Raw genomic sequence first — 26,467 nt, 5'->3', positions numbered from 1 at the left:
AGAATTCATATGTAATATATGGAATTATCCAGAGAAGTTTTAGTTATATTCAGCTTCTACCATACCTGAGTATAACAAAGAAATACTGTTCTGGTTTTTAGTCGGCCAGTTTTTTTCGATCGAATGATTGCTGAATGGATAACTGAGTAGATAATTCTGTGCAAACCGACAATTAGGTTATGGAGTGGAGAAAATTAACCAAAAGCATACAGAACCTCATATTCGATATATGGAGGATAGAGGAAAGCAGATACCGACTTCCAAAACTTTTGGTATAAGTCAAAGAAGCGCTTTGTGCGAAGTGTGTCCTCGATATACTCCTATTTATTAGTAACAATTATGAAAAAAACAAGTTGTAAGGAAAGTTTTGTCTATTTTTAAACCGTTTCAAGGAGCGGTATGAGAATTCAACATAGTAAATTTCAGTGATAAATGAAACTTCACCTAAGTGTGGTTGGTGAAGCGACCTAGCGCCATGCTTTGACCTGCCCCATTTATAGCCTTTATAAAAAAATTTCACTTTAATTTTGGATATGGAGTTCTTATAATATTAACACATTTTAAATAATTTTTGACAATACCGTTGTATGGGAAACAATTTTATGTGTCAAGTGGACGAATGGTGACGAACGAATACTAAATTATCTTACATCTTGACTATTTCAATTAAACTCTTCTTTAACAAGTTGCGAGTGTAAAAAATTAACTTGTGCTCAATAAAAATCAAATAAACATTTTTTAATGAAATACACAATTTTGAAAAAAAATAAATAAATAAATGATTGCCCATTAAATTTAGGTGCCTAACTTATTGCAGCTTCAATGCTTGAAAAATAAGAATTTTTGAAAAATTATAATACGTAAAAAAAAATTATTTAAATACATTAATAAATTTTGTTTTGGGCAAATAAGCCGAAAGGTTGAGAAATGCTTGCTATTTAAGCAACGTAAATTCAAATGCACTTAGTATAAACTATTAAATAAATAAATAAACTATAAAATAAAAGCGTAAAAAAGAAAAGATCTCAACGTCATCAACGTCATCGGTGCAGCAACACCAAACGATGTCAAACATTAAGAATGCAGCGCTTATAATTACAAATACACACATGTGCACTTATAAATGTATATGTTTAATTACGTATGTATATACTATAATTTCATGTAGCTAACAACAACAACAACGCCGGCAATGTCAGTCGAACGAATGATAAACCGAAAACCACCAAAAACGATGCAAAGCAGCTATGCAAGCGCCAAGTCAACAGAAAATAGCAACATTAGTTGCAAACAAACAAAAAAAAAACAGCAAGTAACAACAACAAAAGAAGTGTGACAACCGCAGACACGTACTCACAAACAAACAAGCAATCGATTGAGATGAAATAATAGCGATGATGATGATCGCAAGCCAATACATATACAGCTGCACATAAAAAAACACATACACATGCACACTAAGCACCTTACAAGTCACCGCTGGCAACGCCGCCGACACCACCTTCCTACACACAAACACGCCGACACTCGTTCGTTCACACACTGCTGAAGAAGCGTCAAAGCGGCAGCCGCAGCCGCGGTCGTCACATCACTACACCTGCAGTGTTGCCAACACACACACACACAAATACGCGCGCACATAACTCAGAATATAGCAAGCACTTGCTGTGAGTGTGTATGTGGACTGACGTACGCTGCCGCCACCGTCAACTGATCGCCGATTGACTGGTTTGTGGCTTCGCCGTCCACTCGGCAGCGCACTGTGACACTCTAAATGGCTATAAAACACTTTGCAGCTCGCATTTGACTTTTGTTTTCGTTTGCAACTTACAGTGTCTGGTTGTGCCAGATCCGGTGGTAGCCAAGCGCACAAATACAAAAACGCACGCATACTAATACACAAAATTGTATTCTCGTTACTGAAGAGCATCTCGAGTGCTAAGTGAAATAAAGGTAAGCGAAAAGTGAACGCGCAGACGCACAAAAAAGGATAATTCTAAGAACTGCGAAAAATCGAAATAAAAAGCGAACAATCATTAAGGAAAAGCAATATGACATAACTGTAAAGCAGAAAGTGTTGAGAAAAGTGTGGAATAAAATACGTTGGACTACATTCGTTGCAGACTTTTTGGTGACATTTTTATGAAATAGAAAAATTAAGTAAAATATTTATATAAATTTTGGACAAACTCGCTACGAAATAAAGTGTTTTTTAAGCCGTTGTATACTAAGAACTCAAAGGACCTTAATAAAAATAGTTGTGTATGATAAATGTGCAAAAAAATATTTAAAAAATTTCAATAAGAAGACTACACAAAAATGTGTGCAATCTATTAAGGACCTACAAGCCTGAAGATAAATCAAACAAAGTTTGCAAATAAAAATTTTCGTGAAGATGATTCTCCGTTTTTATATAAAATTTTTATGATTTAAGCTGTGTTCATTAAGTGTTTCCCGAAAAATTTGAAAAACACAATTTTTATATGTGATACTTGTGTGAAGTTCGTTTCATAAGTCTTTTGTATGCCTGGCTTGGTTTAAGGATAACAAGTTCGTTTCTTAAGTCTTTTGTATATGAGTTGATAATAATGGAGCTATCGACAATTGCAGATTTTGTGTACATTCATGGTTTTTATTAACATTTTCTATATACCCTTGAGATTTAAGGATAACAAGTTCGTTTCTCAAGTCTTTTGTATATTTTCATTTAATTTGCATTATGAGACTTTTCGGACATTCTTTTAAGAATGAACATTTTTGAATTACCGAGCAAGTATAAAACTACTCCCAGCCGAAGTATAATTACAGTCACTATGATGTTAGAGACTGTTTCTTGCTAATTTCGGTTTTGCTTAAACTGAAAATGATAGTAAAAACTTTTCTAACACGAGGTAAACAAGGCTTGTAGTGGTCAAACCATCACTTAAAACGACAAATACAGCGGTATGTGATGGAGAATTTTTGAACTGAAATTTGTAATCAGGACACCTCAAATACCCTACAGAGCTCTTAGTAGATCAGTCATAAATTTTTCCTTAAGATTTTCGAATTGTTTCACTATTTTTCATATATTCTCCAGAAAAAGTAGAAATATCTCCATATATCCCTGAGTTTTTAAGAAATCTTTTAAGGGTTCGTTGGTCTTTTGAAGATACAAATTTCTGATATATGTACATTCATTGGTATGCTAAATGATTATAGCAGTTTCGTATTGAAGTGGCTTATACAACTAATGACTAAATTATACCTTAAAGGCAAAAATTTTGCTTGCAAAAACCCTAAATTTCAGCACTGCCAAATGACTAAACTGGAAATGTTGGTCCTTTTGTCTTTTTTGACATTCACACTGCCGACGTGCAGAATATATGTACATACATATATCCAATTACTTTCGTGTTTTCCAAAATTTTATCGAGCTTAAACTCTTACACCAAGATCTAATGCGAAATTTATATTTTTTTTCTTTTCTTCTTTTTTGGAGAATTGCGAAGATCTTGTTTTAGAATTATAAACGAGCCCTTCCAAAAATAATTCTGATAAAATTCCACTTGTTTTCAATAAATAGAAAAAATGTATATTTATAAAAAGCTTTTCATAGACTTACCTTTGGGATTTCAAACAATTGCTTAGGTAGAATCCACTTGATACCTGCAAAATAAAATATAAAAAATATTTATTAAATTGTTGAAGGTTTATGTTTCTTTTAATTGCTAAAAGTAAAAATATAACTTAAAAAAAGTTATTTTATAATTAAAAAAATTGTAAATTTTCAATCTTTCCATAATTTTGTATAATACGCAAATATTTAATTAGCTTTATCTCACCTACTGCTCAAAATTTAATTTTGCTATAAATAAAAAATTATGTCCATCTGTTCACTGACTTTTCTGTAGCTTTTTTCTACGCCAATAATAATCACTTATTTAATGTATGTCCGCCTTTAATGGATGAATTGTAAATTATCGAATTCCCACTAATTTCACGGCAGAGCAGCATTGCTACCGCAAATTGGCAAGTGCCGTTACAATGGTTTCATTCATAATAAGGTGATTTTATGTTGGCTATTAAACAATGATATGGTTAATCGGCAATTTGTATTGCACACCAAAATACTAATGGAATTAATAAAATGCTGTTACAAAACTCAACCACACAAAGAGCTGAAAGTGTTGGGCAAAATAATTCACTTCAATTAGCCCCGTTTCGCAAATGAGAAATGCCATATGAATACAGATTTCGAATATAGCGGTACAGCAATTGAGCAGTGGGAGTTGATATTGTTTGAGTAGAAAAAATATTATTGACAGATGTAGATAAATAAATAAAAATGTAAATAAAATATATATATATAAAATTAAAAATATTAATAAAGTATAAAATTATTAAAATAAAACTAATTTAAAAATTTAAAGCGATAAAAGTAGAAAAAAATATAAATACATATAAAAAGTAAAAAAAAAAAATCTGGATTTTAAAGAAAAAGATTTAATAAAATATAATCAACTATTAACAAGATAGCAAATACAAAAAATTATTTTTATATTATAAAAAAAAAATAAAAAATATTTTTACATTATAAAAAAAATAAAAATTATTTTTACATTATAAAAAAAATAAAAATTATTAATAATAAAGTTAAAATAATTCTACAAAAAAATTTCATATCAGTAAAAATACCAAAAAATGGCAATAAATATTATTATAGCAAAGAATTTAATTTGACTAAAAGAAAATGAATTAAAATAACATAAAAAAAGAAAATATAGTAAAAAGAAATTAAAAATATAATAAAAATTAACTTATTCTTAAATTATATTTTTATATGAAAAAAAAATTAAAAAAAAAATAAATATATTAAAAACCACACAAAATTTATACACAAAAATTAAACAAACATATAATATGTGAAAAAATATACACTATTAATAATGAACTTAAAATAATTGCAGAAAAAATTTTCTTAATAATAAAAATTGAAAAATAACAATAAATATTTTGATAAAGCAAAGAATATAATTTGAAAAAAAAAGAAATTGAATTAAAAAGTAAACATAAAAAAAAATAAAAATTAATTAATTCAAAAAATAGTTATATTTTTTTGTGAAAATAATAGATATATAAAAAAAATCATATATTCAAGTTACCTAAACACAAAAATAAATTAACTCAAAAAATATAATAATTATTTATAAAATAGGTTTATACCAAAAAAATAATATAAAAATAAATAAATATATAAAAAATTATACATAAAAATTAAATAAATATCCTCACACTCATTTTCTATTTATATTATAAAGTTAAAAAAATGTTCGTAGGTAAAAAATGCAGCATCCAAACATCTCTTTCTGAAATTTTGAAAATAGTAAATTTTATTACATTAGAGCAACAATAAATCAAACGACAACTGTGGCAATTGAAAAACTTCCCACACTCGATTTTAATATTTTTTTTGCAATATGAATTTTTTCTATGCAAATTAAAATTTTAATTTTTTTTTTCGACCAAAATGAATTCTTAAATTTTATTACTTATATTTCATGCATATTTACAACCACGAGCGCACATAACGAATATGCTGTCAATATTAATGAATGCAAATAACAGTCATTACAAGCCGTCAAGTAGCCAAGCGAAATAAGCGCTGCAGGCTCACGTTGCAAAGCTAGCAGACTTGCACTTGCACAAGCACACAGATACTCAGACACAGATATATTACTAATTATAAATATTACTGATTAATACCCATATTTTATGCTGCTTAGCTGGACGTTTGATGTTATGTGCCAACAAATGAAATGATGTGTGTGTGTGTTGTTGCTATTGCCAAATAAGCGAAAATATTAATTAACAGCTTTATATAATATAATTAAATATACATATGTATACATATATACTATATGTAATTGACAGCGTAACGCACAATTTTCGGCTGTCTCGCAATCATTACAAGCAGTCAACAAAGCTGCGTGCGAATTAATGACAAAAAGTTTCGACAGTGATATAAGTGATGAACTGCTTTCGAATTGAATAAAAATTTTTCTAAAACAATCTCTGTTAGTTGTTGTATTTGTTAAGCAAATATTTGTATATTTCGTGTGTTTTTAAGCCAAACACTTGAGCCTATTTACATTTCGTAGCGAAGTTCTCGTATTTACAAAGAATTAATGTAAGCGGTATTTCGGTACTTTTTTCGTTGACTTGTTGCCAAGCGGTCATATGTAAATGACTAGAATTGTAAAGAAAGGCGGATTTAGTAAGTTATTCTTCTTCTTCATCTATTTAAAACGATTTTTATTGCTGATAAAAATAAGAAGAGAAAAAAGTGCAAAAAATCAATTTTTTCTGAAATTTTTTGCGAACCGCTGATTTTTTAGTGGCCTAATAGCATTGAAATATAAATATTAGGCAGTATAGCCAAGCTATGAAGCACGAGCATGTCTGAATTTTTATTTTAGCAAGTTTAAAGTAGCTGAAACTTGCTCATAACCTCAAACTTCACCTTTCGTCCTTACCTCTAATGGGTTCAAAGGCGTATATGAACTAAGGGCGATTGGATACATAAATTATTGCTGTGAAATATGACATGAAGACATATAATCAAAACTTCGTGCCGAAATGTTGCTAATAAAAGTTATAAATTATTTTTAAACTTGTTTTTTTTTTTTTTTTAATGCACATACTTAGTTAAAAAAATATTTATAAAACACAACATATTTTTTTTTTAATTTTTACTTCCGATCAGAAATTTACAAATATGTTTTAGTCGTTGAAAATAATATTTAAATTTAAATAGATAGTTTTTTAAACCAAATTATTTTACAAATTTTAAGGTAAAAACATTTTCAATTAAATTTTTCGTAAATTTTTTTTTTACAAAAAAAGCTTATTGTTAAAAAATATATATTTACAAAACACAACATATTTTTTTTTTTTCAATTTTTACTTCCGATCAGAAAGTTAAAAATATGTTTTAATCGTTGAAAGCAATTTTTAAATTTAAATAGATACTTTTTTAAACTAAATTATTTCAAAAATTTTAAGAAAAAATATTTTAAATTAAAATTTTGTAAAAATTTCTTAGTCGTTTGAGCTGTTAAACTTGATCTGCGCTCTTGTCTAGTTCAATATGTTTTTAAAGTCAAGTTTGTAGCTTCATTTCGATTTAATAATTTGGACTAATTACTATTTTAATAATTTTTTTTAAATTGAGTTTGTCGCTTAAGTCTTTTGATCTGAAAAATTGTATCAATTTCAATGAAGTTTGTCGCTTAAGTCTTTTGAGTTTCTTAGCTAATTCAATTTTCATAATTAATTTCATAGTTAATTATAATTTCGGTTTCAAGTTTGTCGCTTAAGTCTTTTGATTTGAGAATTAAATATAAATTCTAATTGAATCAAGTTTGTCAGTTAAGTCAATTGAAATTCGAATATATTTATCTATTTCAGCGAAGTTTGTCGTTTAAGTCTTCTGAATTGAAAATTTAGGTTCTTGTCCGATTCAATTTATCTTTCAATCAAGTTTGTCGCTTAAGTCTTTTGAATAAAATTGATAAGTCGAATTCATGCTTTGCAGAGTAACTTTCAGCGCTTTTGTTTGCCGGTTTAGAGTGAATACTAAATTTCGAAATATTTTTTGCACAATATAAATCAGCTGAATTCAAAAACAAATATTTATTATTGTATATGGCCACCTAAGCCCAACTAAGCGCGAATTCCAAGCAAAACTTTGAAAAAAAAATTAATTCAAAAAAATGTCAATCCAATTACATCAACCAACAAATGATTTTAAACGAAAAGTAAAGCCGTAATGAGCTTTAAATGTGCACTGAATTATTTATTGTCACTATTTGCTAAGCAAATGAAAACGAAAATATTTCAAATTACGCACGCAACATTTGCACGACACGCACACAAACGCATACGTGCCGCTAACATAAAATATTTCGAACAAAAGTCACACAACGCTCATAATAACTGATGAGCGCAAAAGTAGTAAACACTGTACGCACATATGTTTGGCGCTTACATAGATGTCTAGGTATCTGTATGTGTGCGTGCATACGTATTTCATTGATGTGCGGCTTGAATTTTTACAGCTTAATATTTATTGCCGTTTTTATATATGCAAGTCTCGGTACCGCAACCGGTTGTATGAACATCCTTGACATAAAAACACAGCTCACACACACACACATTAACAAAAAAGCACACGCAGGTGCGCAGGCAGAGCAACATCTTCAATGCAGCAGCAACAGCAGCGTCGCACTTTAATAGACATAGTAATGACAGCGCCTCGCCGGCATCTACGCATGCGCATCACTGTTACTCAACAAGTGCTAATCGCCTCGCACATAGTGTAATAATCAATATTTCGCGTTATTGTTGTTGTTTTTGATTTGCTTGTATTATTCGTTATTACGCTTGCCGTTGACAGCAACGTCAAACGAAAACGAGCAAAACAATCGATTTATGTCAATTATAACGAATGGCAATCATTAAGTTCATTAGTGCAACAGTGGCAGCAGCTGTAACTGTAATCGTATACCTCGCTAACTGTCATTACTGTCATTCGATGAACTCACATGCTCAAATATGACACCAATAACCAAATCAGCGTATGCGAATGAATGAATGACAAATTAAATTGATTGTCGCACACTTGTGGCAGAGTTCAACATCGGCCAAAAAAATATCGCAAACCGCATTGCTGTTGTTATACTTTTTTATTGTCATTATCGAGTTCGTTTGCATTTATATATATATATATTCTTTTTTTACTAATGCCGCTTATTTGCTGTTAATCTGCTTTGATTTATCTGCCGCTGGCTGCCTGCGATGAGTCTTCCTGATTGTCTGCTGGAATTTTTTAATTTCGAAAATGGTAGAAGAGACTGCTAAAGATGGTCAGCTAAATATTTGTATGCTAATTTTATATGCAAATACGCTTTGATATTAAATTCCCAAGAGGCAACAAGAAAGAAAGAAAAATAGTTAATGAACTCTTTTTTTGTTGAAAATGCGTGGACACTAATGATTAACGTCGCCAACAAGCCTTAAATGCCAGATGATTTGTCAATGCCACGCGCTGGTTATTGCCCAAATACAGTAAGAGATGTTAGCATAAATTTTAGAAAAAAAAAATATATATTAAAAAAATAATATTAATAAAAATATATTAATAAAGTAGTCAAAAAAAAAAAAATAAAAATAAAAGAAATAATATTAATGAATAAAAAATAAAAACATATGGGAACTGAAAGTAAATCCTATCAAATAGTCGCCAAATAAATACTGAAATATCGCTCTTATTAATTTCTGCTCTTTAAGGCTAAGCACTTAGTGAATTCAAAAGCACATTATGTCGATGTATCGCATAGGCATTATATGTGTTTTTTAAGTGGGAGATAGGATTTTATTTTTTGTTTCCTTTTTATGACTTCTTTTTTGTTTAAATTCCAAATCTGCTGCAAGCGAATTGAAATCGAAAAATAATAGTGAAAAACACCCATTTTTATTTTACAAAATTTAATGTATTTTTCTTGCTTTCTTTCAGATGAAAATCACATTGGTGATAGCTGCTGTCTGCATAGCAGTGGCGTACGCTGATCCCGCCATCAGTCAAGCCCGCTCCTCCACAGCCACATCAACGAAACCTGGCAGATTCTTGTCGCTGCCAGTGCCAGCGAAATGTGCCAGACGTAAGTAAAAAAATTATATAAAAAAAGATTTTCGCCAACAAAAGTTGGTGCAAAGAAAAATTTAAATAAGAACCTTCAGAATAATTAAAAAAAAATAGTAATAATAAAATAAAAAATGTAATAATGAAATAAAAAAATGTAATAGTAAAATAAAAACAATAAAAAACAAAAATGTCAACTTAAAAGAAATAAATAATAACAAAGAAAAAATAAATAATAACAAAAAAAAAATAATATCAATAACATAAAAATATAAATTTCACTTAAAAGTAAAATAAATATAAATATTTTTGACAATAAATAAAATATAATAAAACTTAATAATAACAATAAATAAAAAAATTTAGTAAAAAATATCAACATAAAAAAACAAAAAAATAAATAACAGCAAAAAATAAATAACAACAAAAAATAAATATCAATATCATAAAAATATAAATATAAATATCCCTTAAACATAAAATAAACTGAATTTTTTTGAAAATAAATAGAATAAAATTAATCTTAATTGTAATAGAAAAATTAAAATAAACTGACAATTAAAAAAAATATCACAAAAAAAAATTAAAACAAATGTAATAAAAAATAAATAAATAAAAAAAATAAATTTCACTGAAAAGTAAAACAAATAGAAAGTTTTTCGAAAATAAGTAAAAAAAGTTAACTTAAAAAATGAAGTACCTTCACCTTTTGCCAAAAACTCGAGTTTTGAGTTTATTTTTAAAAAAATATATTTAATTAAAAACAGAAAGCAATTCCCATTAAAGCAATATTTAATAAATTACACCGGTTAACAAAAAATTTTTTTTTTTGGTTTCTGTTTTCATGCCAAATTCTGATTATATTAAACACTATTCCTAAGGACACAACAATTTTTCTTTAACTTGCCAAAAAAAAAAATGGGGTAAACTCGAATTTGTAGTCCATTCAGTGTTTGGCATTTATTACCATACTCAAAACGGTTTTTTTATAAAAACATGTTTATTTAACTCGTTGAAAAATTGATAAAACAACTCCACGAACTCGAGTTTATTGCTCATTTGGTGTTCAACATTACGATATAAGAAATGATGCTTTAACTTGCTGACAAGGCACGAACTCGAGTTTACTTAACATTTAGTCTTTAAAGCTACTATTTAGAATTAAAAATAAATATATCTAAACAATTTAGAGTTCTAACTTTAACGCGACTCAAAGCAGAGAGTTTCCTGCAAAAGAAAATTTTTCTCGCCAAAGCAGAAAAAGATGCGCCAAGAACTCCAATTTATTGCCAATTTGAAGTTTAATATTACAAAAGCCCAACACAGACAATAGCAAACACATTGTTAAACTTTAATTCACTTTATAATCCACTTTATGGGTATTCATATTGAAAAGACTCTATTTTAAAAAATTATCTACATTACAACAAAATTAAATTAACATTTGGAGTAGTAAAAAATTTACTTCTGAAATTCACTGATAAAATAGCTAGATTACAGCTTCAAATATTTGTGTTCACAAAAAATCACCCACAATCGCTTGTGCCCCAGATATGCATATACGCACACCTGTATTAACAAAACGGCCTATCGGTGTAGCCACCTAAACGCGCCACTTGAGTAGTCACTCGGTTAGTAAGCTAAATAAATATTTTGCACGTATATGTGGACCTACGCCAAGCAACACGCCGAACCACTAATGTGCATGCGCTTACATAAAGCCAAAGGAGCTAATGTGGGTCACGCATGCGCGCGGCTTCCGTGACGCTCCGGGCGCGACAAATTCATACGTATGTACATGTATTTATGTACGTGACGCATGCGAACGAGTGCCATTAAAGATTGCATAGTAAAAGTGAGAAACGACGTGAGTGCGTTTTTAAGTTAAAATGCAATGCGACTAAATGGAAAACAACAAAGAAAACAACCGAAGTGAGTCAAACATGCGACATGAGCGTTCGTTCACACAGGCTACACAGCGCGGCAGAGGTGTTAAATATGATGCTGCAGGCGGAGTCAGTGATGTTGTGTTATGTTATGTTTGGCTTTATAAATATATTGTTGTTAAATGTTGTTGTTGTTGTGGTTGTGGTTAGCGCGACCGCTTAACATACATAAGTGAACTTTGGTTGACTACCTGACTGCCACAGTTTATAAGTTTTTGTTGAAAAAAAAAACATAAAAATAACAACAACAACAACATTTATGTTGATACGTGCAGCTATTTTAACTCACGCAGTTTCATACATAAAAACATACATACATATGTTTGTGCATAAAATGCTTGCACATCAGCTATCAGCGAATACGTGTCACCCTTTATTGGTTACGAGCCAAACAATCGCCGCCACAGTCAACGATATACATATGTTGCATAAACATACATACTTACAAACATATTTACACACATACATACATACTTAGATACGCGCCGCGCATTTTTAATAAGTGGAAAATTGTAATTGCCTCCAATTTTTGGCGAATTTTACAATTTTTCTTCACGTTTCTCCTTTTTCACCAATTGAGGCTACACTTGAGGGGCATGACAGTGGCGGCAGCTTTATTTTAATTAGTTTCACATTGCCGTTGCGTTTAAGGTTTTTTATAAAAACAACATACAGCAGACATATTTTGAATGCTTGCCCATTAATATGTTTGGAAATTGATTTCTACCACCGCTGGCACTTGAACGTGAAAAATGCCGATGCACCTTTTGCCGTTGAAGGTCATTGCATGCAGCCATAATTGCATTGATGGTTAAAAATGGACAAAGAAAGTGGAGATACAGCTAAAGCTGAAATGCTTCAAAGTAAATAATGAGTACGATAGAGAAAAAAATAAGAAATGAATAAGAAAAAGCAAGTAAGGGCGTGTAGAAATAAAGATTAATTACGCTCTGAAATTGTAAGAGTCTAAGAAGTGCTCAAAATATTTTGACGTATGCAAAAATTGGCAACAAAGGATGTGGTTTTTCAAATCAATGTTTGCTTTAGACAAAATTATGGACCGAATGCACCTACCTTTGCTATCAGCTTCATTTGCTATGGCAATGCATAATAAATTAGACTGGCTGAGGATAATATAATAGATTAACTGAAAGCTATTAAAGAAAACACATGTCTACCTACGAGAGCGATTGCAGCGATTTTCCAACTTTTAGATATCATTTTTGTCAAATGACACGTCTTATTATTCAAAATAAGCGCCAAACTCTGCGTTTTCTTACTAGCGATCATGCGCTAGACATCAGAGCACAGGAAAGCGTCTCTAGAGACTAGATTTGGTGAAAAGGAAGAACCACTAGTAATTTGTAGCTCAATTGGTTTAAATTTGTAATAGTTTTTATTCATTGGATCTATCTATTAATATCTTAAATTCATTCAAATATTCCTTCCCTTCATATGAACTCCAAATTTTTGTCTTAAAAATCCACAAATTCGCCATTGGTAGAATTGGTAGAAAAGGAGTTACCATATAAGAAATATTTGCGGCTAAAAATAAAATAAAGACTTAAGCAGACAACTAGCATGCGTGGTTACGCAATACGCGTGCCTGCTTGCAGCACACAGCGAAAGCAAACGGGATTGACGCGCACACATTTAAATCCTAGTTTACTTTCAAATTGCTTTTAATCCAGTTTTCAAGCATATAAGTATTTTGTGTATGTACATATGTATATAAGCGGTGCACATACATATGTACAAAGGTTAGAACAAGCTGTGCGAGTTTTATTTATTTATTTCCAATTTTTAGTGTTTCGCTATACAAACAATAGCAGATACACGGATTTACACTTAAGAAGATTTGCATTTATAAAATTGGAAATAAAGACGGGCTTTCAAAAAAACAACAACAGAAAACAATACAAATTAGTTCTAATCGAGAATTATCTAACCAGAAAGTCGTCGACACATCCGCTTTGTGCGCAAGCACGCCGATTTTGTAGCGTTCGCTAAGCGGTTTAACGTCTAGAGATTCACATGACCCGCAGCTACAACTGTAAATGTGCTTTTTTGTTGTTTTGAATTTTCGATGAATATCGAAGTGTCTGCTATTAAGCTAATATGTCTGGTTTGCACAGTATTGCTTAGACTTTTTTTGTTATTTTTGTATATTAGATTAATTAAATATATTTTTTACGAATATCGAATCTGTGCTTTTATAATTAAATTTCTAATTAGTAAGAACACGCGATGCTGAGCGTAAATTGCATGGAATTATTTTGGAATAATATATAGAATGCTGATATAAGAAAGTAACTTCGATAATTGAAGTAATTTATTCAGTTGCTTAAACCGTTAGGCTCGTAACACTGAGCTATTGTTATAAAAATTGGAAGAAAAAATCTTTACATTTTCTAATTTTAATTTTGCAACTTATGAAGGGTGTACCTTGGCGAAAGCAAGAATAAACATTGCAAATAGAAATAGAAAGTAACAGAGCTTAATTTCCCATTGTAGGCACTTTAGTTGCCTACCTGTCCGGTATACTCAGCTGACTAGTCGTATATTAATTCAACGATTACGTTATGAGTCAAATGCAAGCAATTGCAACCGGATGTGAGGATTTAATATTGTATATCATATATACAGATATGATGATATAACGGCACTAAAAACTGAGAGTCGTAAATGTTTAGTAGCAGCAAGATTTTTGTTGTAAAATTTCAAATTTATTGTGCGGCTCTATTGTGCAATGTAAGCGCATTAGGCGGCAGCTAGTGTGAAATTTAATGTAACTCTTTATTTGTGTTGTTGTAAATGCAGGAGGTACGAATAGAGTGAATAGTGAAGCTTTCGGGTAATAATTGATATAGTTGTTGTAATTCAACAAAGCCAGTATATTTTTGAATTAAAGGCAAATTGAATAGCAATTTCATTTTTAATACCCCTCATTTTGTCCAGGTTACTGATAAAGTTTCAAACAATAGCTATTTAGCCATGCCCGTCTCTATCCTAAATATTGATCTGAGATTTTTCTGACGTCCTTTTCTTCCCAAAAAGTTATGCATTTAAGCTATCGATATTGTGCCACTGTAGCATATACTTAGCTCCCATACAACTTTAGCAAAATCAAGTGCTTGCATGGAAAACTTTTCCATTTTACGAAATATTTTCAAGAAATTTGACAAAGATTATTGTCTAAGGTATATGTACAAACATATAAAATAAAATACAAGCAATTTGAAAACTTGTTAATGGATCACAAATTTAGTTAACTGCCAGCGCTTCTAAATATTTTTAACCCTCAACTATTGTCCATCTCAGCTACGAATGCGCAGCACTGAGTTGCTTAACAAATGCTATTGCAAAACTGCAGTTTCCAACCAAAAAAAATTGCTCAATATCCAATTTGCTGTTTCTTCTTTGGTTGCCCTTTGCTGCCAGACAACAAAAACAACAACAACACATATTTAAAAAAAAAACAAAGAAGATAGATAATGCTTTTTGGGTCAATTGGGGAAGCAACTCGGCGCAGTGGGAAACACAAATGAAAATAACAATAACAGCAAACTTTTGTGCAGCGCTCACGTTTCTCCGCCATTGTAACAACTGTTGCAACATCAATTTATTAAGTTGTTGGCTGTTTGTCTGAAATGCTTCCTCTTCGAGGTGTTGCAATGCTTGGCATTATTGCAGCTACGGCAGCTAGGTGCGCAACTTTGGCGCTGTATGCGCCGTTGTTGCAGCAGTTGCACGAACAGCATCTTGCAACATGCTGTAGTTATCTGTTCTGCCGCATTATTGCAATTCTATTGAGTAGATTTCGAAGTTTTTGCTCGCTACTTTGGCATTGCCGACTGATTTATGACTTGTGGCAAATGAAAATTGAAAATCGGAAAATTAATTGAAAATTATCGCTCGCTAATTTATTAAAAGTGGAAGTGTTTCATAAGTAGTTTAAGATTGCAGCTAATATTTGCGGCAGTTAAAAAATAAAATGTGCAAAAACATGGCTTGCAAGTTAGCGCGCACGTAGTCAATTTTAATTGTACCGCCAAGTTGGTTGCGCAAGCATTGAAATATTCTCTATGAAGATGCAAATGAGCGCATACATACTTAAGCATACACATACATACACATTTGCATAGATAAAGACTTGCAATTATTAGTTTTTGCACGCCAGTCAGTTTCCCTTTAACTAATTAGCAATTATTCTAGCAGCCAGCAAGTTCGTTGCTTAAGTCTTTTGTTTATGCAGTTGCCTGGCATGCGCAGTAGCAAAAGCTTGTTGTAAGAAATGTCTTATATATGGGTATATATGTATTTGTATTTAAGAAGCAATTTGCAACTGGTTTATACGAATTCATCAGTTTCAATCGCCTTGACCTACATCAACGGAGATTATTGTGTGCAGATAATAGCAGATAAATATTGTAAGAAGAACAGGCAATAAAAGTGGCAGCGTAAGGAGCTTAAAATTACAAAGATATAAAATGATGCGCCAATGATGATTAAGCAGATGTATCAGTTACGAATAAATCGTTTTAGCGGTGGTAATTACATGGCAATTTAATGCCAACAGCGACAACAATAAGAAGTACATGCAGCTCCGATATATGCGGTATTCGGTGTATGTTTACCGCTGAAGGTGAATATTTACATATAACTGCATAATTGATTGAATGATTTGGGTGGCCGCAGCCTTAAGCTATTATTTGCTGTTAAAGATAACCAAGCTATGTTAGCTTTTATTGAGATGCTTGCGAGTAAATCTATCAGTTAAAAGCATTGAGAAAACAACCATATGAAGGCAGCGTGCATAAACCATAAGGAAAACTACTTTTTGTGGAAAATACTTCCGATTTACGGAATAAAAGCTTTCAGAGACATTTCCTCAATTTTTTGTACGCTCAAATTTCACACAAATCTTTATTTCTTTACTGACTGACGCCGTGAAAATGACAATTTTCTAATAAAAGCGCTTCTTCTTTTTTCACTTGCAATGACAATGATGGGGAAATTAAATGCGGCAAGCGTGGTTTAATGCCAATAATTAAAGAAAAACTTGCAACAACTGCATAATAGAAAGTCAACATTGCACATTTTCTTTGATGTTTTCCTTTCACCAGTTTTATTTAAAAATTTTCGTTTCCCTACACCGTTTCCGCAATTCATTCATTGAATAGCACCATCAGTGAAAGAAGAAACGAAAATTTATTCAAATTGCAGCTAAAAAGTTTGATTGCTGTGAACTCGGCAGCTGTTGATGATGGGTTTAATATAAAAGTTGAATCAACTGAATGTCAGTTGCACCAAACTGAAGCAATTTTGCAGAAATTTTAGGAAAAAAAGAGAAACGTTTACTGTGTCAACACTAAATCTATAACACCCTTCACAGGTACATTTCTTTTAGCATAGAATAGTATACAAATACCCTAATCTGGCTTTTGATTGCTCACTTTGTATGTCTGCATGTCAGCTATAGTGGTCCGATCTGAACAATAAGTTCGGAGAATGTAGCATTGGCATAAACAATAATCCAATTTCCAAAGAAGAACCTGATTTGGTTAGCTCAGTTTGTATTGCAGTTAAATGCTATAGTGCTCCGATATTGTTAATTTCGACAAATGAGCAGTTTATTAAGGATAAAAGGAAGTGTCCAAAATTTCAGAACGATATCTACAAAATTGAGAAACTACTTCCGTAAATATACTTCAGGGTATAAAAAAAAGTGCTGTAAGGGAGCTTAATGTGCAGTGTATTTCTGCTAAATATAGGTTTTTAGCAAGTATTTGGTACTTTATAAGTTGCAAAAACGCCTGTAAAATCTTCACAACATCATCCATTTCTATAATAATAGATGTTAGCCACACCAATATGGCTTAAATATATTAATATCACACTTCTGATTTTGTTGTTTGTTTAAATTACAACTTTCTTCCAATAAATAATATTTTACGCTTAACAGATACTTACCGTTTTGGAAACAATTCACTGATGATCGAATATGGCAACTCTCATACTTTACGTTGGCTTCAGATATTTGTCGAGAATGATAAAACCTTATGTGAATGAGGCTTAAAGTAAAAAATCAAAAATAAATAATAAAAAAAGCAAATAAGTGAAAAGTCCCAAGGCAGCTAACTACACTTTTGTTTGAACAAGTTTTTGCACAATGTTGCTACTACCGCAATGCACTGCCGACACTATTATTTACATTTCACACTGCTGTTGTGTGTGTGACGTCTCGATGCACTCTTTTGAGCCGCCAGCTTTGATGTTGTCTCAACTGTTGGTCGGTGAAATCACCAAAGTAACGACTTAGACACCTACTTACAACCGGCGCACAGATATCTGCAATGCATATTAGCACCGAAATAAACAATGTGAGCTGGAATTTTGCTTATTTTCTTTCGTCAACCTGCAAGTCGGCAGTGTTTAGCAGTGGCAGCAACAGCAAAGCATAGCAAAGAAGGTGCAAATCATTACCTGTAGACTGTTTTTTGCAGGAACACTGAGGCTTTATCTCTATTAGAGTTTGCTGTGGCAGCTTGTTGTGCAATAGCGGTCCAATAGCCGGGCGCTGCTCATGGCTCAGGTGCTTGCAAGGCGCGGCGGCAATGTATAGTTGCAGCAGTGGCATGGCTGGACCGCTGGCACAAAAGGGCTTGCGGCATGTGTTCTGTCTTTTTACAATACGATATGGCTAGTTTTTCTCTTGGCTTTTTTTAAGCTGTTGAACTCTACACAGAAAAATAAACAAATTAAAAAAATATATAGAAAATTAACAAAAAAAAATCATAAGGTTAACCAAAAAAATAATTAAAAAAAAAAAATAATAACAAAAAAATAATAAAAAAAAAATAATTTAAAAAAAATAATTAAAAAAAAATAATTGAAAAAAATTAAATTATTAAAATTATTATTATAAGAAGTATTTTAAAAACAGTAATTAAAAAAATTTGTTTAAAAAAAATAATAAAGAAAAACATGAATTAAAAAAATTAATTAAGAAAAATTAAGAAATAAAAATTAATTATAATAAAAAAATTAATTATAATAAAAAAAAATAATTATAATAAAAAAAAATAATTATAATTTGAAAGCAAAAATAATGAAAAATATAATTTTCTTGCTTGCTTGCAGGTCCCAAAGAATTCTCCTACCGCGGTCGCAACATGTTCTTGAGCAGTCACGTGCCAGCGCTTGCCAACAAGAAGGTCGATTGGTTGGATGGCCGCAACTTGTGTCGTGAATATTGCATGGACTTGGTCGCTTTGGAGACCCAAGAGAAGAACAATCTGATCTTCCGTGTCATTCAACAAAACGATGTGCCTTACATTTGGACCGCTGGCCGCATCTGCGATTTTGCTGGTTGTGAAAACCGTCCCGATTTGGAACCCAAGAACGTTTACGGTTGGTTCTGGTCTGCAACCCGTGAGAAGATTCAAGCCACCAACCGCATTCCACAAGGCTGGGGCTACAATCCATGGTCACAAACCGGTCACAAGAAGCGTCCACAACCCGACAATGCTGAATACGACATCAACCAGACCAAGGAACAATGTTTGTCGGTGTTGAACAACGTTTACAATGATGGTATTGCATGGCACGATGTTGCTTGCTACCACGAGAAACCTGTCATCTGTGAGGATAACGATGAATTGCTGCGTTATGTTGCGGCCACAAATCCAGGCATTCGTCTTTAAGGTGTTGACGAGTTGGAGCACGAGTTGTCTTTAACGACACTGTAATGCGGTGCTATGCAGTCGTGGCTGCGTCGTTTCTGCATTGTCTGTCTGTGTGTGTTTTTAATTAATTTTATATTTTTTAATTTTGTTTTTCTTTTTTACGAATTTTTGTTTTTAATTTTATTTGTAAAGAATGGTAAAAAAATGCAAATAATAGACTTTAGAATTTATTACTGCGTGCATTCTTGTGGCAAAGTGGAAAATGTATACATATGTACATATGTATATTTTATATCAAAATCACCTTGAAATTTAGAAACAGTAAAATTGTAAAATTCTGTTCAGCTACGGTTCAATGAGACCAATTCAATTTTGGAAAACGTAAATTTTTTATACTCTACTGCCAGTCTATTACATAAGCCGTTATTTCTTATTTGTTTTAAAATATTTATACGATTTTAAATCCATTTTCACAAGTTCTTCTGATAATCTGCAACGAATGACGAAAATAAAATATCAAAAATTAAAAAAAAAACAATAAAATTTTAATAAAAAAAATGATGTTGTATTACTAATGATTTTGGAAGAATTTGAATAGAAGTGAATAAGATGTTACGAAGCATGGGTACTTTCTATAGATAAAAAACGTGTCTGTATGTATGTGATTACTATTTCGCAGCCAAAAGTGGGTAAATATTGTATATACATATGTACATATACATATAAGTATATATTATAGAACATATATGTATTTTTTTTTAATGTTTTTAGAGTTTTTATTTATTTTAATAATTGTAGAATTAAAAAATCCTTGGTTTAACATGAAACTCCTAAAAGTATGCAACACATTTTTTACAACTACATTTTGAAAATTTCTAGAATCTTATTTCAGTACATTATATTATATTATCATACCTTACAACTACAATGCAGCCAGGACAAAGCATCTAGTTGGAAACCAAGTTACTGTCATTCAGTGCTTATAAATAAGTCCAAATCCTTACTAAACCGGAAACAACTTTTGCTGCATATTCTTTTGTATTTACGTACACTGGTGTCACCAGTTATTAACTAAGTAATAAATATTACGGTGCAGAGCTATCAAGCTCACGAAATTGTCGACTTTTTTCTTTCCTCTGTTTTTGAACTACTTTTTAATATTATAAAAAGAAAATTTTTAACATATTTTATAAAAAAAAATACAAAGTTGTACCTTTTATCTCTTGCCTTTGAGCGACTTTGACTTTCGTCTTTGTTCATTATTTCTTTATGAGCCTTTACAGTAGATCGTCTATGCTTACCGCTGTCATCGTTATAAGTTGAACACGACGACGAAGATCGTGAATTTTGGCTTTTCTGTTTACTCTGGCGTTTACCACGGTGTTCATCGTCACTGTCAACGCTGTCGGAACTGTGCGCGCGTTTCCGTTTATGCTTCTTATGCGCTTTATCTCGTTCATGTTTATGTTTTTTTCGCTTATGCTTTTTATCACCATGACTCTTGCCACTGGTTTGTTCAGCGTTCATATGATCGATATCTTTAACTTCACTACTACATCTACGTTTGGTGTTGTTAGTTTCGGTATTATTTGTCTCCGGCGCATCTCTCGCTGCTGATACCTCCACTTCAGGGCTCTCGGACCAACGCCAATTGCGCGAACTTTGCTTCACATCGCTTGCTGTCACCGCATTCCAGCTGCAAAATGTGGCAAATACTTTAACAATGCTTTGGGTTAAATTTTTATAAAATACCTCAATAAGGGTGTGGCCATATAGGCTTTAATAGTGGGGGTTCTATTAATAACCATTGGTGTGTTGTACTTATTGTCTGGATTATTAAGCAAATGTAAATAATGACATTTGTTGCCGTTGAGGCATTTACGTGAATGTGATAAACCTTTTGTTTTTAAAAAATAGAAATAGTGTTAAGGAAAAATTAGTAATATAAACATGTTTAAATGAACAATATTGCTATGCAGTATTTGCATAAGATGTTCGGTAATTTTTCTTTACAAAAGGATACCATCCTAACATGTCGGCTTAAGCTGTTTTGCTTCACGTACCACAAATTGCACTGCGCCACGTCTGTATGTTTGCAAATTCAACATTTAGTTGTTTTCCAGCATAATAACGTCCTTGCAGCTTTATAAAAGCCTTTAGAGCAGATCTTTATATAAAAAAATAAACAAAACAATAAATTAACAAATATCATTGCAATAAGACTCACCTTTCTTCTATATACTCCACAAACACATGTCCTCGCAAGTGCCGCAGTATATTTCGTATTGCCCGAAAATTCTGTATATAGCCGAACTCTTCGAATTCCGGCACAACATCTTCAAAGAATTCATTGTAGGCTTCAAATAAATCTTGTTCACTTAGCTCCAGGTTGCCATCAGCATTCGCGTATTCCTGGTGTTCGTTTTCCTCTTCCAGCAGGGGATGCATAAAAAAGTGACGCACCACAATGATATTGGAGAGTAATGGCCGACGATGATTGTTAATGCAAGACGGTCCATAACGACAGCAATTTGTACGTTCATATAAGGCGCATAACTTCTGTCCGGGTCGTGATTCTACCATACGACGTAGTTCTGCTGGTGGCTCACCTCCATTATTGAGAAATGTTTCCATACATTTCATCATATGCTCAAATTCAGCAGCAGCGGCCGCCTCACGTTTTTCACGTTCGTCACGTCGCCTTTGCTCCTCTGCTAACTTCGCTATCAACTCCTTTTCTTGCTTTACGCGTATAGCATCTTCCGCTGCGGCACGTTGCTGTTGCTGTAGGCGGAATTGGCGATGAGCTAATAGGTCACGCCTAAGCCAAGCTTCTTCTTCTGCGTCATGCAGTCTTTCAATTTCGCGTAATTTCTGTGCTTCAAGCAGCGCTTGCTGTTGTAAAAACTGTTGATAGGCACAATCTTTGAGTTTCCTTGCTTCTTCTATGTATTAAAATTGTTTTAATTAAATTAAGTTCCATATCAATGTATTAATAGGCATTTACATACCCTCTTCCAACAGTCGATCGCGTGTAATAGCAGCATTTCGTCTTTTGCGTTTTCGTTGTTGTTTTTTCAATTCTTTTCGCCACGGTCTCCTAATTAAGTGTTAATTTTTAATAAATTATAATTTTAAATATAATGCTTTTGTTTTATTAATTTATTTAAAAAATTATTAAAAGTGAAATGTAATTTACCTTTTACCCGGCATTTTTGTAAATAATTCTTTCAGATGAGCTATCAAAGTCAGCTGATTAATATTTATTGCCTTTTTCAACACATAGATGGCGCCCCAAACAGTAAAATTAATAAAAAAAGCACGCTTGAAGCAGAGAAAGAATAATATAGATTTTGCTTTAGATGGTGATAATAATCAAAGGACTTTGATCGGCAAACTGGCGGCACTCAAGAAAACCGTTTTTTGTGAAAAACATTACACTTAACGGGGTTTAAAAAGTTGATATTCTTATCAACACATAAGGAAGGGATAAGTTCGGGTGCAAAGGAATATTTTACCCCAGCAACTTGCAAGGATGAAAGCACGTATTTTCAGATGTACCAAATTACTTTTTATAGCAGTCCCATTTCTGTGTTAAGGGGTCAATTACTTCTTTGTTTATATCTTATGGGGTCAATGACCCTTTTGTTTATATTTAGCCAAATCCACCGCCTTTGTTTACCAAACGAAGTCAACAACCTTTGTTTACTTTTGACCTTTTTCCTTCGATTTGGCGAGGTCAATCAGTGACCAAAACATTATGCTATTCAATTTTTTTACTTACGCTTTAAATGTTTTTTTTTTACTTTTGCTAAATAAAATTTTTATAAAAAAACAGAAACACAATTCAATTTGATTGTTAAAACATTGGTTTTTTTGTCAAGAAACTGTTTTGGTGTTTTTTTTTTAATTCAAAAGTTGGCAACCAAACGGCTTGGAATATATGAAACATAACGGAAACGGGGATAAGTAGTTGCCAAATGAAGTATCAAATTAATAAATTTGTGCGGAATTTCAACAGTGTAGGTTAAAAACTTAGTGAAGTTGTGAAATTTTAAATTTTACGGTATAAATTAATTATCAAGTGTTACGTTAAATATAATATAAGACTGAAAATTTATCGCTGCTATTTACATATGGTTAAATGGTGTGTATTTCATTTTGTAGAGATGATTAATATAGCAGAAAAACCACTTCAAATAAAATACGTTGGTTTAATCATTTCGGAAACAAACAAAATGCATCCGTTGACATTTAAAGCAAATATATATTCATTATTTTAGAATAAATTGCGAGGAAGTGTGTGTACAAATTCACAAATATAAATTTAATCAATGTGTACACTTAAGTATATTTTAAATTCAATATTGTTCACACATAAACCGATTTGTACGTTGTTTCATATCTTCTTTAGGCACATTACATTATCCTGAAGCTAAAACTGTTCCGGATGACGTATTTAAACGATCCCAGTGTGTCGGATTATAGCGAAATTGTATGAGAATTATGAGGTAGCAAGTTGCAGCGCCACAAATCTGCAGGTGAGAGAATATAAGTTTTACATTAATTCGAATATTCAACTTCCGTTCTACTCACTGTAAATATTAACGTACGATCCAAATTAAATAGTCCGGCGGCTGTGAACACAACTCGTCTATGTGACAATTGCAACGACAAACGCAACAGACGATCATGTACGGCCGATTCCTCAGATATGTTTAGTATTTTATGTACAATAGCTGCTGTTTTATTGCTTTCCTTAATGGTTTTGCTACTACCCTCAACAATTAACAAAATTATCACCACATACCACAACATTTGGGTAATGAAAAATGCGAAGAATTCATCGGCTTCAAATTTGTCAACACGACTTGGCGTAATGACCGCTTCTAATATGTAAAAGTCATCAAATAGAATAAATAGAAATGAAATAGCTATAATGGCGAGCATTGGATAATTAAAGTAATCCTCGATTGTGCAGCATATGTCGCAAAGTAGATTATGCACATTGCTGACTTGCTTGAGCGCTCCTTCAGGATTGCGACGTACAAGGGAAGTGACGCTGTAACGTGTGCGTGGCGTAGCTGTGGGTTGAACAACCGATGGAGCATGCCGTGATGCCATATTATTGGTACTATGTAGATGTATTACTGAGTGCATTGGTGAGAGCACAACTGCATCGCGCTCCTCAACACAAGAGTCGAGTATATCCTGTAGCACCTATAAGATAAAAAATAATATAAGTTTAATGTGTGAAAGCTACAATGTAGAGATAAAGTGTTGTTATATCAAACAGTTATGTACATACCTCATTCATCATTCTAAAACGTGTACGTGTCAGATGCGTGGTGCATAGAAATTTGAAGACCATAATGCTGATATTTAAATGTGGCAAGGCAAATGTGGTAAAAACTACAAATGATGGCCATATCTCTGCCGAGCGCAATAGCATATAACTGACCAATAAGTAAACGAAGTTGAACAGCAATAATCCTAGCGAAGTAACAAATGAATACATCAGTATTTTGCGATAATCAAGCTTTAGTCCCAAACGCAAAAATATCCCATCCACCACTAAACAGTTTTGTATGATTGTGAGCAGTAAATTGCGCTGTAAGTATACACCATTTTATATATATGTATGTATGTACACATATATGTGTATGTATGTATATAGCATTAAAATGTGTTAAACCAATGTTTTTCTTCTCATATTTCTCTTACCTTAAAGAAAATGGAACTAAAAATCATCACCATTGCAATTATGCCACTTAAAGAGAGTGTTGCGTCGCCCAAACGCGTTACGCTAGTCTGGAAGAAGTAGCTAATGATGGAGTCTCCTTCGCGTAGCGATAGAAAAAAACACAGCACATAGAAGAAGAAGTGCAAAATACCAGCAGCAAGAGAAAAAGCCGAAGTGCGCACTTCCTTGCTAACACTCAAACGAAATGGTGCTAAACCAATCAGAGATATGTACGCTAACGGTCGAAGTGACTGTAAAATGCTATCCGATTGCGGTAAACGTTTCAAAAACTGCCAAGCCATTATGAAAGTGCACTGTATTATTAAACCGTTCCTTTAGTATGCGCGCACAGTGATTATATGTTTGTTTATATAGTTGGTGTCTGTATTGCGCTCTCAAATAACCACCTTTTATAGGTCAATGTCAACCGGAAGACGATAATAAAATGCTTAGTAAACGTCCGTAAGCGTCGCGCACTTGTTGATTACTGTCGCGAAATTCCGTATTGTTACTGAAATACTTCCGAGTTTCTTTTGCATGTCCTTTCAGTTTAATTGTATAAATATTGTATAACGTTATTGTTGTATTGACGCGTCATTGATGAAGTATCGGTTGCTCGGGGGTATGTAGGAGTGCCGCACAGTCACAGTCAATTCCGACAAATATGATTAGTGTATGGTAGCGGTCAAGGGAGTTTACATGCTACAACGCGTCAAAAGGACATTGCCCGTAATCGAAGTGAATGATGGCTCGTTACAGCCGCAATAAGCTACAATTGCTATCAATAGAACAAATGACTATTGGATTGTGACACAATTTGCACCAACAAAAATATTGTGGAATACGCTTACTCATATACACACATTCAGGTAAGTCAAATTAATTTTATTATTTTAATATTATTGTTTAATATTTCTTCGGAAACCCTTTAAAAGTTAGATCTGCTTGACAAGTTGGGTGCATTTAGTAATGCCCGTCTGTCTACATACGCGACTTAGTATCTGCTTTTGAGTTATCGATCTGAAAATTTGTAGATATTATTTTCTCCAAGAATCTGCTCATTTGTCCGAACCGACGATGCATATCCACTATAGCATATAGCTACCATACAAACTGAACATCATGCCCTTATATGGAAAACATTTTCATTTGGCAAGATTTCTTCACAAAATTTGGCATAGATTATTGTCCAAGGCGAAGCTATAATGTCCAAATATATTGTTCCGATCAGCCATTTATATTATTATAGCTGCCTTAATAACTGATCGATCAAAAAACTGCTCTTATCTGGAAAACTCTTTTATTTGACAAGGTATATTTGCCCAATATGGCATTGATTATTGTTGTTGTTGTCATTATTGTCCTATATAACGGTACGCTCTCCGATCAAGTTGTTAAGTCCGCTATA

General features: G+C 32.3%; 4 protein-coding genes and 1 long non-coding RNA gene across 7 annotated transcripts in view; 2 read left to right on the top strand and 3 right to left on the bottom strand.

Moving 5' to 3' along the window:
- Positions 1-3,642, bottom strand: part of LOC105223072 (dedicator of cytokinesis protein 7) — a 47,784-nt gene extending 44,142 nt beyond the window's left edge. The window contains exon 1 of the mRNA XM_049446961.1: positions 3,605-3,642. The gene's annotated coding sequence lies outside the window, so the exon portion shown is untranslated. The remainder of the gene's footprint in view (positions 1-3,604) is intronic.
- LOC105223071 (uncharacterized) lies at positions 1,793-19,546 on the top strand. The gene is made up of 3 exons (XM_049447000.1): positions 1,793-1,953; positions 9,557-9,701; positions 18,772-19,546. Exons 2-3 carry the CDS (start codon positions 9,557-9,559, stop codon positions 19,332-19,334), a joined length of 708 nt encoding a protein of 235 aa, XP_049302957.1. The 5' UTR covers positions 1,793-1,953; the 3' UTR covers positions 19,335-19,546.
- A 673-nt stretch (positions 19,547-20,219) lies between these two features.
- LOC105223122 (U2 small nuclear ribonucleoprotein auxiliary factor 35 kDa subunit-related protein 2) lies at positions 20,220-22,562 on the bottom strand. 3 transcript variants are annotated; one of them, XM_011200750.4, is made up of 7 exons: positions 22,516-22,562; positions 22,328-22,416; positions 21,544-22,261; positions 21,380-21,483; positions 21,069-21,213; positions 20,530-21,012; positions 20,220-20,466 (listed from the first exon to the last, which is right to left on the bottom strand). In XM_011200750.4, the coding sequence occupies exons 1-7, from the start codon at positions 22,527-22,529 to the stop codon at positions 20,424-20,426; spliced, it is 1,596 nt and encodes a 531-aa protein (XP_011199052.2). In that variant the 5' UTR covers positions 22,530-22,562; the 3' UTR covers positions 20,220-20,423. The 3 variants fall into 3 exon arrangements, with proteins under 3 accessions (XP_011199052.2, XP_029404883.2, XP_049302944.1); XM_029549023.2 differs by having other exon boundaries at positions 20,220-20,463; XM_049446987.1 differs by lacking the exons at positions 20,220-20,466; positions 20,530-21,012 and having other exon boundaries at positions 21,075-21,213; positions 21,340-21,483.
- Positions 22,563-23,340: 778 nt separating this feature from the next.
- LOC109579340 (uncharacterized) lies at positions 23,341-24,082 on the top strand. Its single transcript, XR_002183824.3, has 3 exons — positions 23,341-23,463; positions 23,731-23,857; positions 23,946-24,082. It is a non-coding gene; the product is annotated as an uncharacterized LOC109579340 (long non-coding RNA).
- LOC105223070 (putative gustatory receptor 28a) lies at positions 23,705-26,145 on the bottom strand. Its single transcript, XM_011200676.4, has 4 exons — positions 25,041-26,145; positions 24,625-24,927; positions 23,913-24,536; positions 23,705-23,851 (listed from the first exon to the last, which is right to left on the bottom strand). Exons 1-4 carry the CDS (start codon positions 25,359-25,361, stop codon positions 23,741-23,743), a joined length of 1,359 nt encoding a protein of 452 aa, XP_011198978.2. The 5' UTR covers positions 25,362-26,145; the 3' UTR covers positions 23,705-23,740.
- Positions 26,146-26,467: the final 322 nt, after the last annotated feature.

The sequence above is a fragment of the Bactrocera dorsalis genome, chromosome 1 (assembly GCF_023373825.1).
Source record: "Bactrocera dorsalis isolate Fly_Bdor chromosome 1, ASM2337382v1, whole genome shotgun sequence".
In the NCBI taxonomy this organism is placed as follows: domain Eukaryota; kingdom Metazoa; phylum Arthropoda; class Insecta; order Diptera; family Tephritidae; genus Bactrocera; species Bactrocera dorsalis.
Note: the sequence above shows the minus strand (reverse complement) of the source record. Positions and strands in the feature narration are given on the sequence as shown.

What these genes read in the sequence shown, in the direction of transcription:
- LOC105223070 (XM_011200676.4), bottom strand. Translation starts at nt 25,361, where the DNA reads ATGGCTTGGCAGTTTTTGAAACGTTTACCGCAATCGGATAGCATTTTA. An exon ending in TTAGTTCCATTTTCTTTAAG is followed by an intron (nt 24,928 to 25,040) that starts GTAAGAGAAATA and finishes GTATACTTACAG; the next exon opens with CGCAATTTACTGCTCACAAT. An exon ending in GTTTTAGAATGATGAATGAG is followed by an intron (nt 24,537 to 24,624) that starts GTATGTACATAA and finishes TTTATCTTATAG; the next exon opens with GTGCTACAGGATATACTCGA.
- LOC105223122 (XM_011200750.4), bottom strand. An exon ending in GTGGCGCAGTGCAATTTGTG is followed by an intron (nt 21,214 to 21,379) that starts GTACGTGAAGCA and finishes TAAAAACAAAAG; the next exon opens with GTTTATCACATTCACGTAAA. An exon ending in TCAAAGGCAAGAGATAAAAG is followed by an intron (nt 20,467 to 20,529) that starts GTACAACTTTGT and finishes AATATTAAAAAG; the next exon opens with TAGTTCAAAAACAGAGGAAA.
- LOC105223071 (XM_049447000.1), top strand. Translation starts at nt 9,557, where the DNA reads ATGAAAATCACATTGGTGATAGCTGCTGTCTGCATAGCAGTGGCGTAC. An exon ending in GCCAGCGAAATGTGCCAGAC is followed by an intron (nt 9,702 to 18,771) that starts GTAAGTAAAAAA and finishes GCTTGCTTGCAG; the next exon opens with GTCCCAAAGAATTCTCCTAC.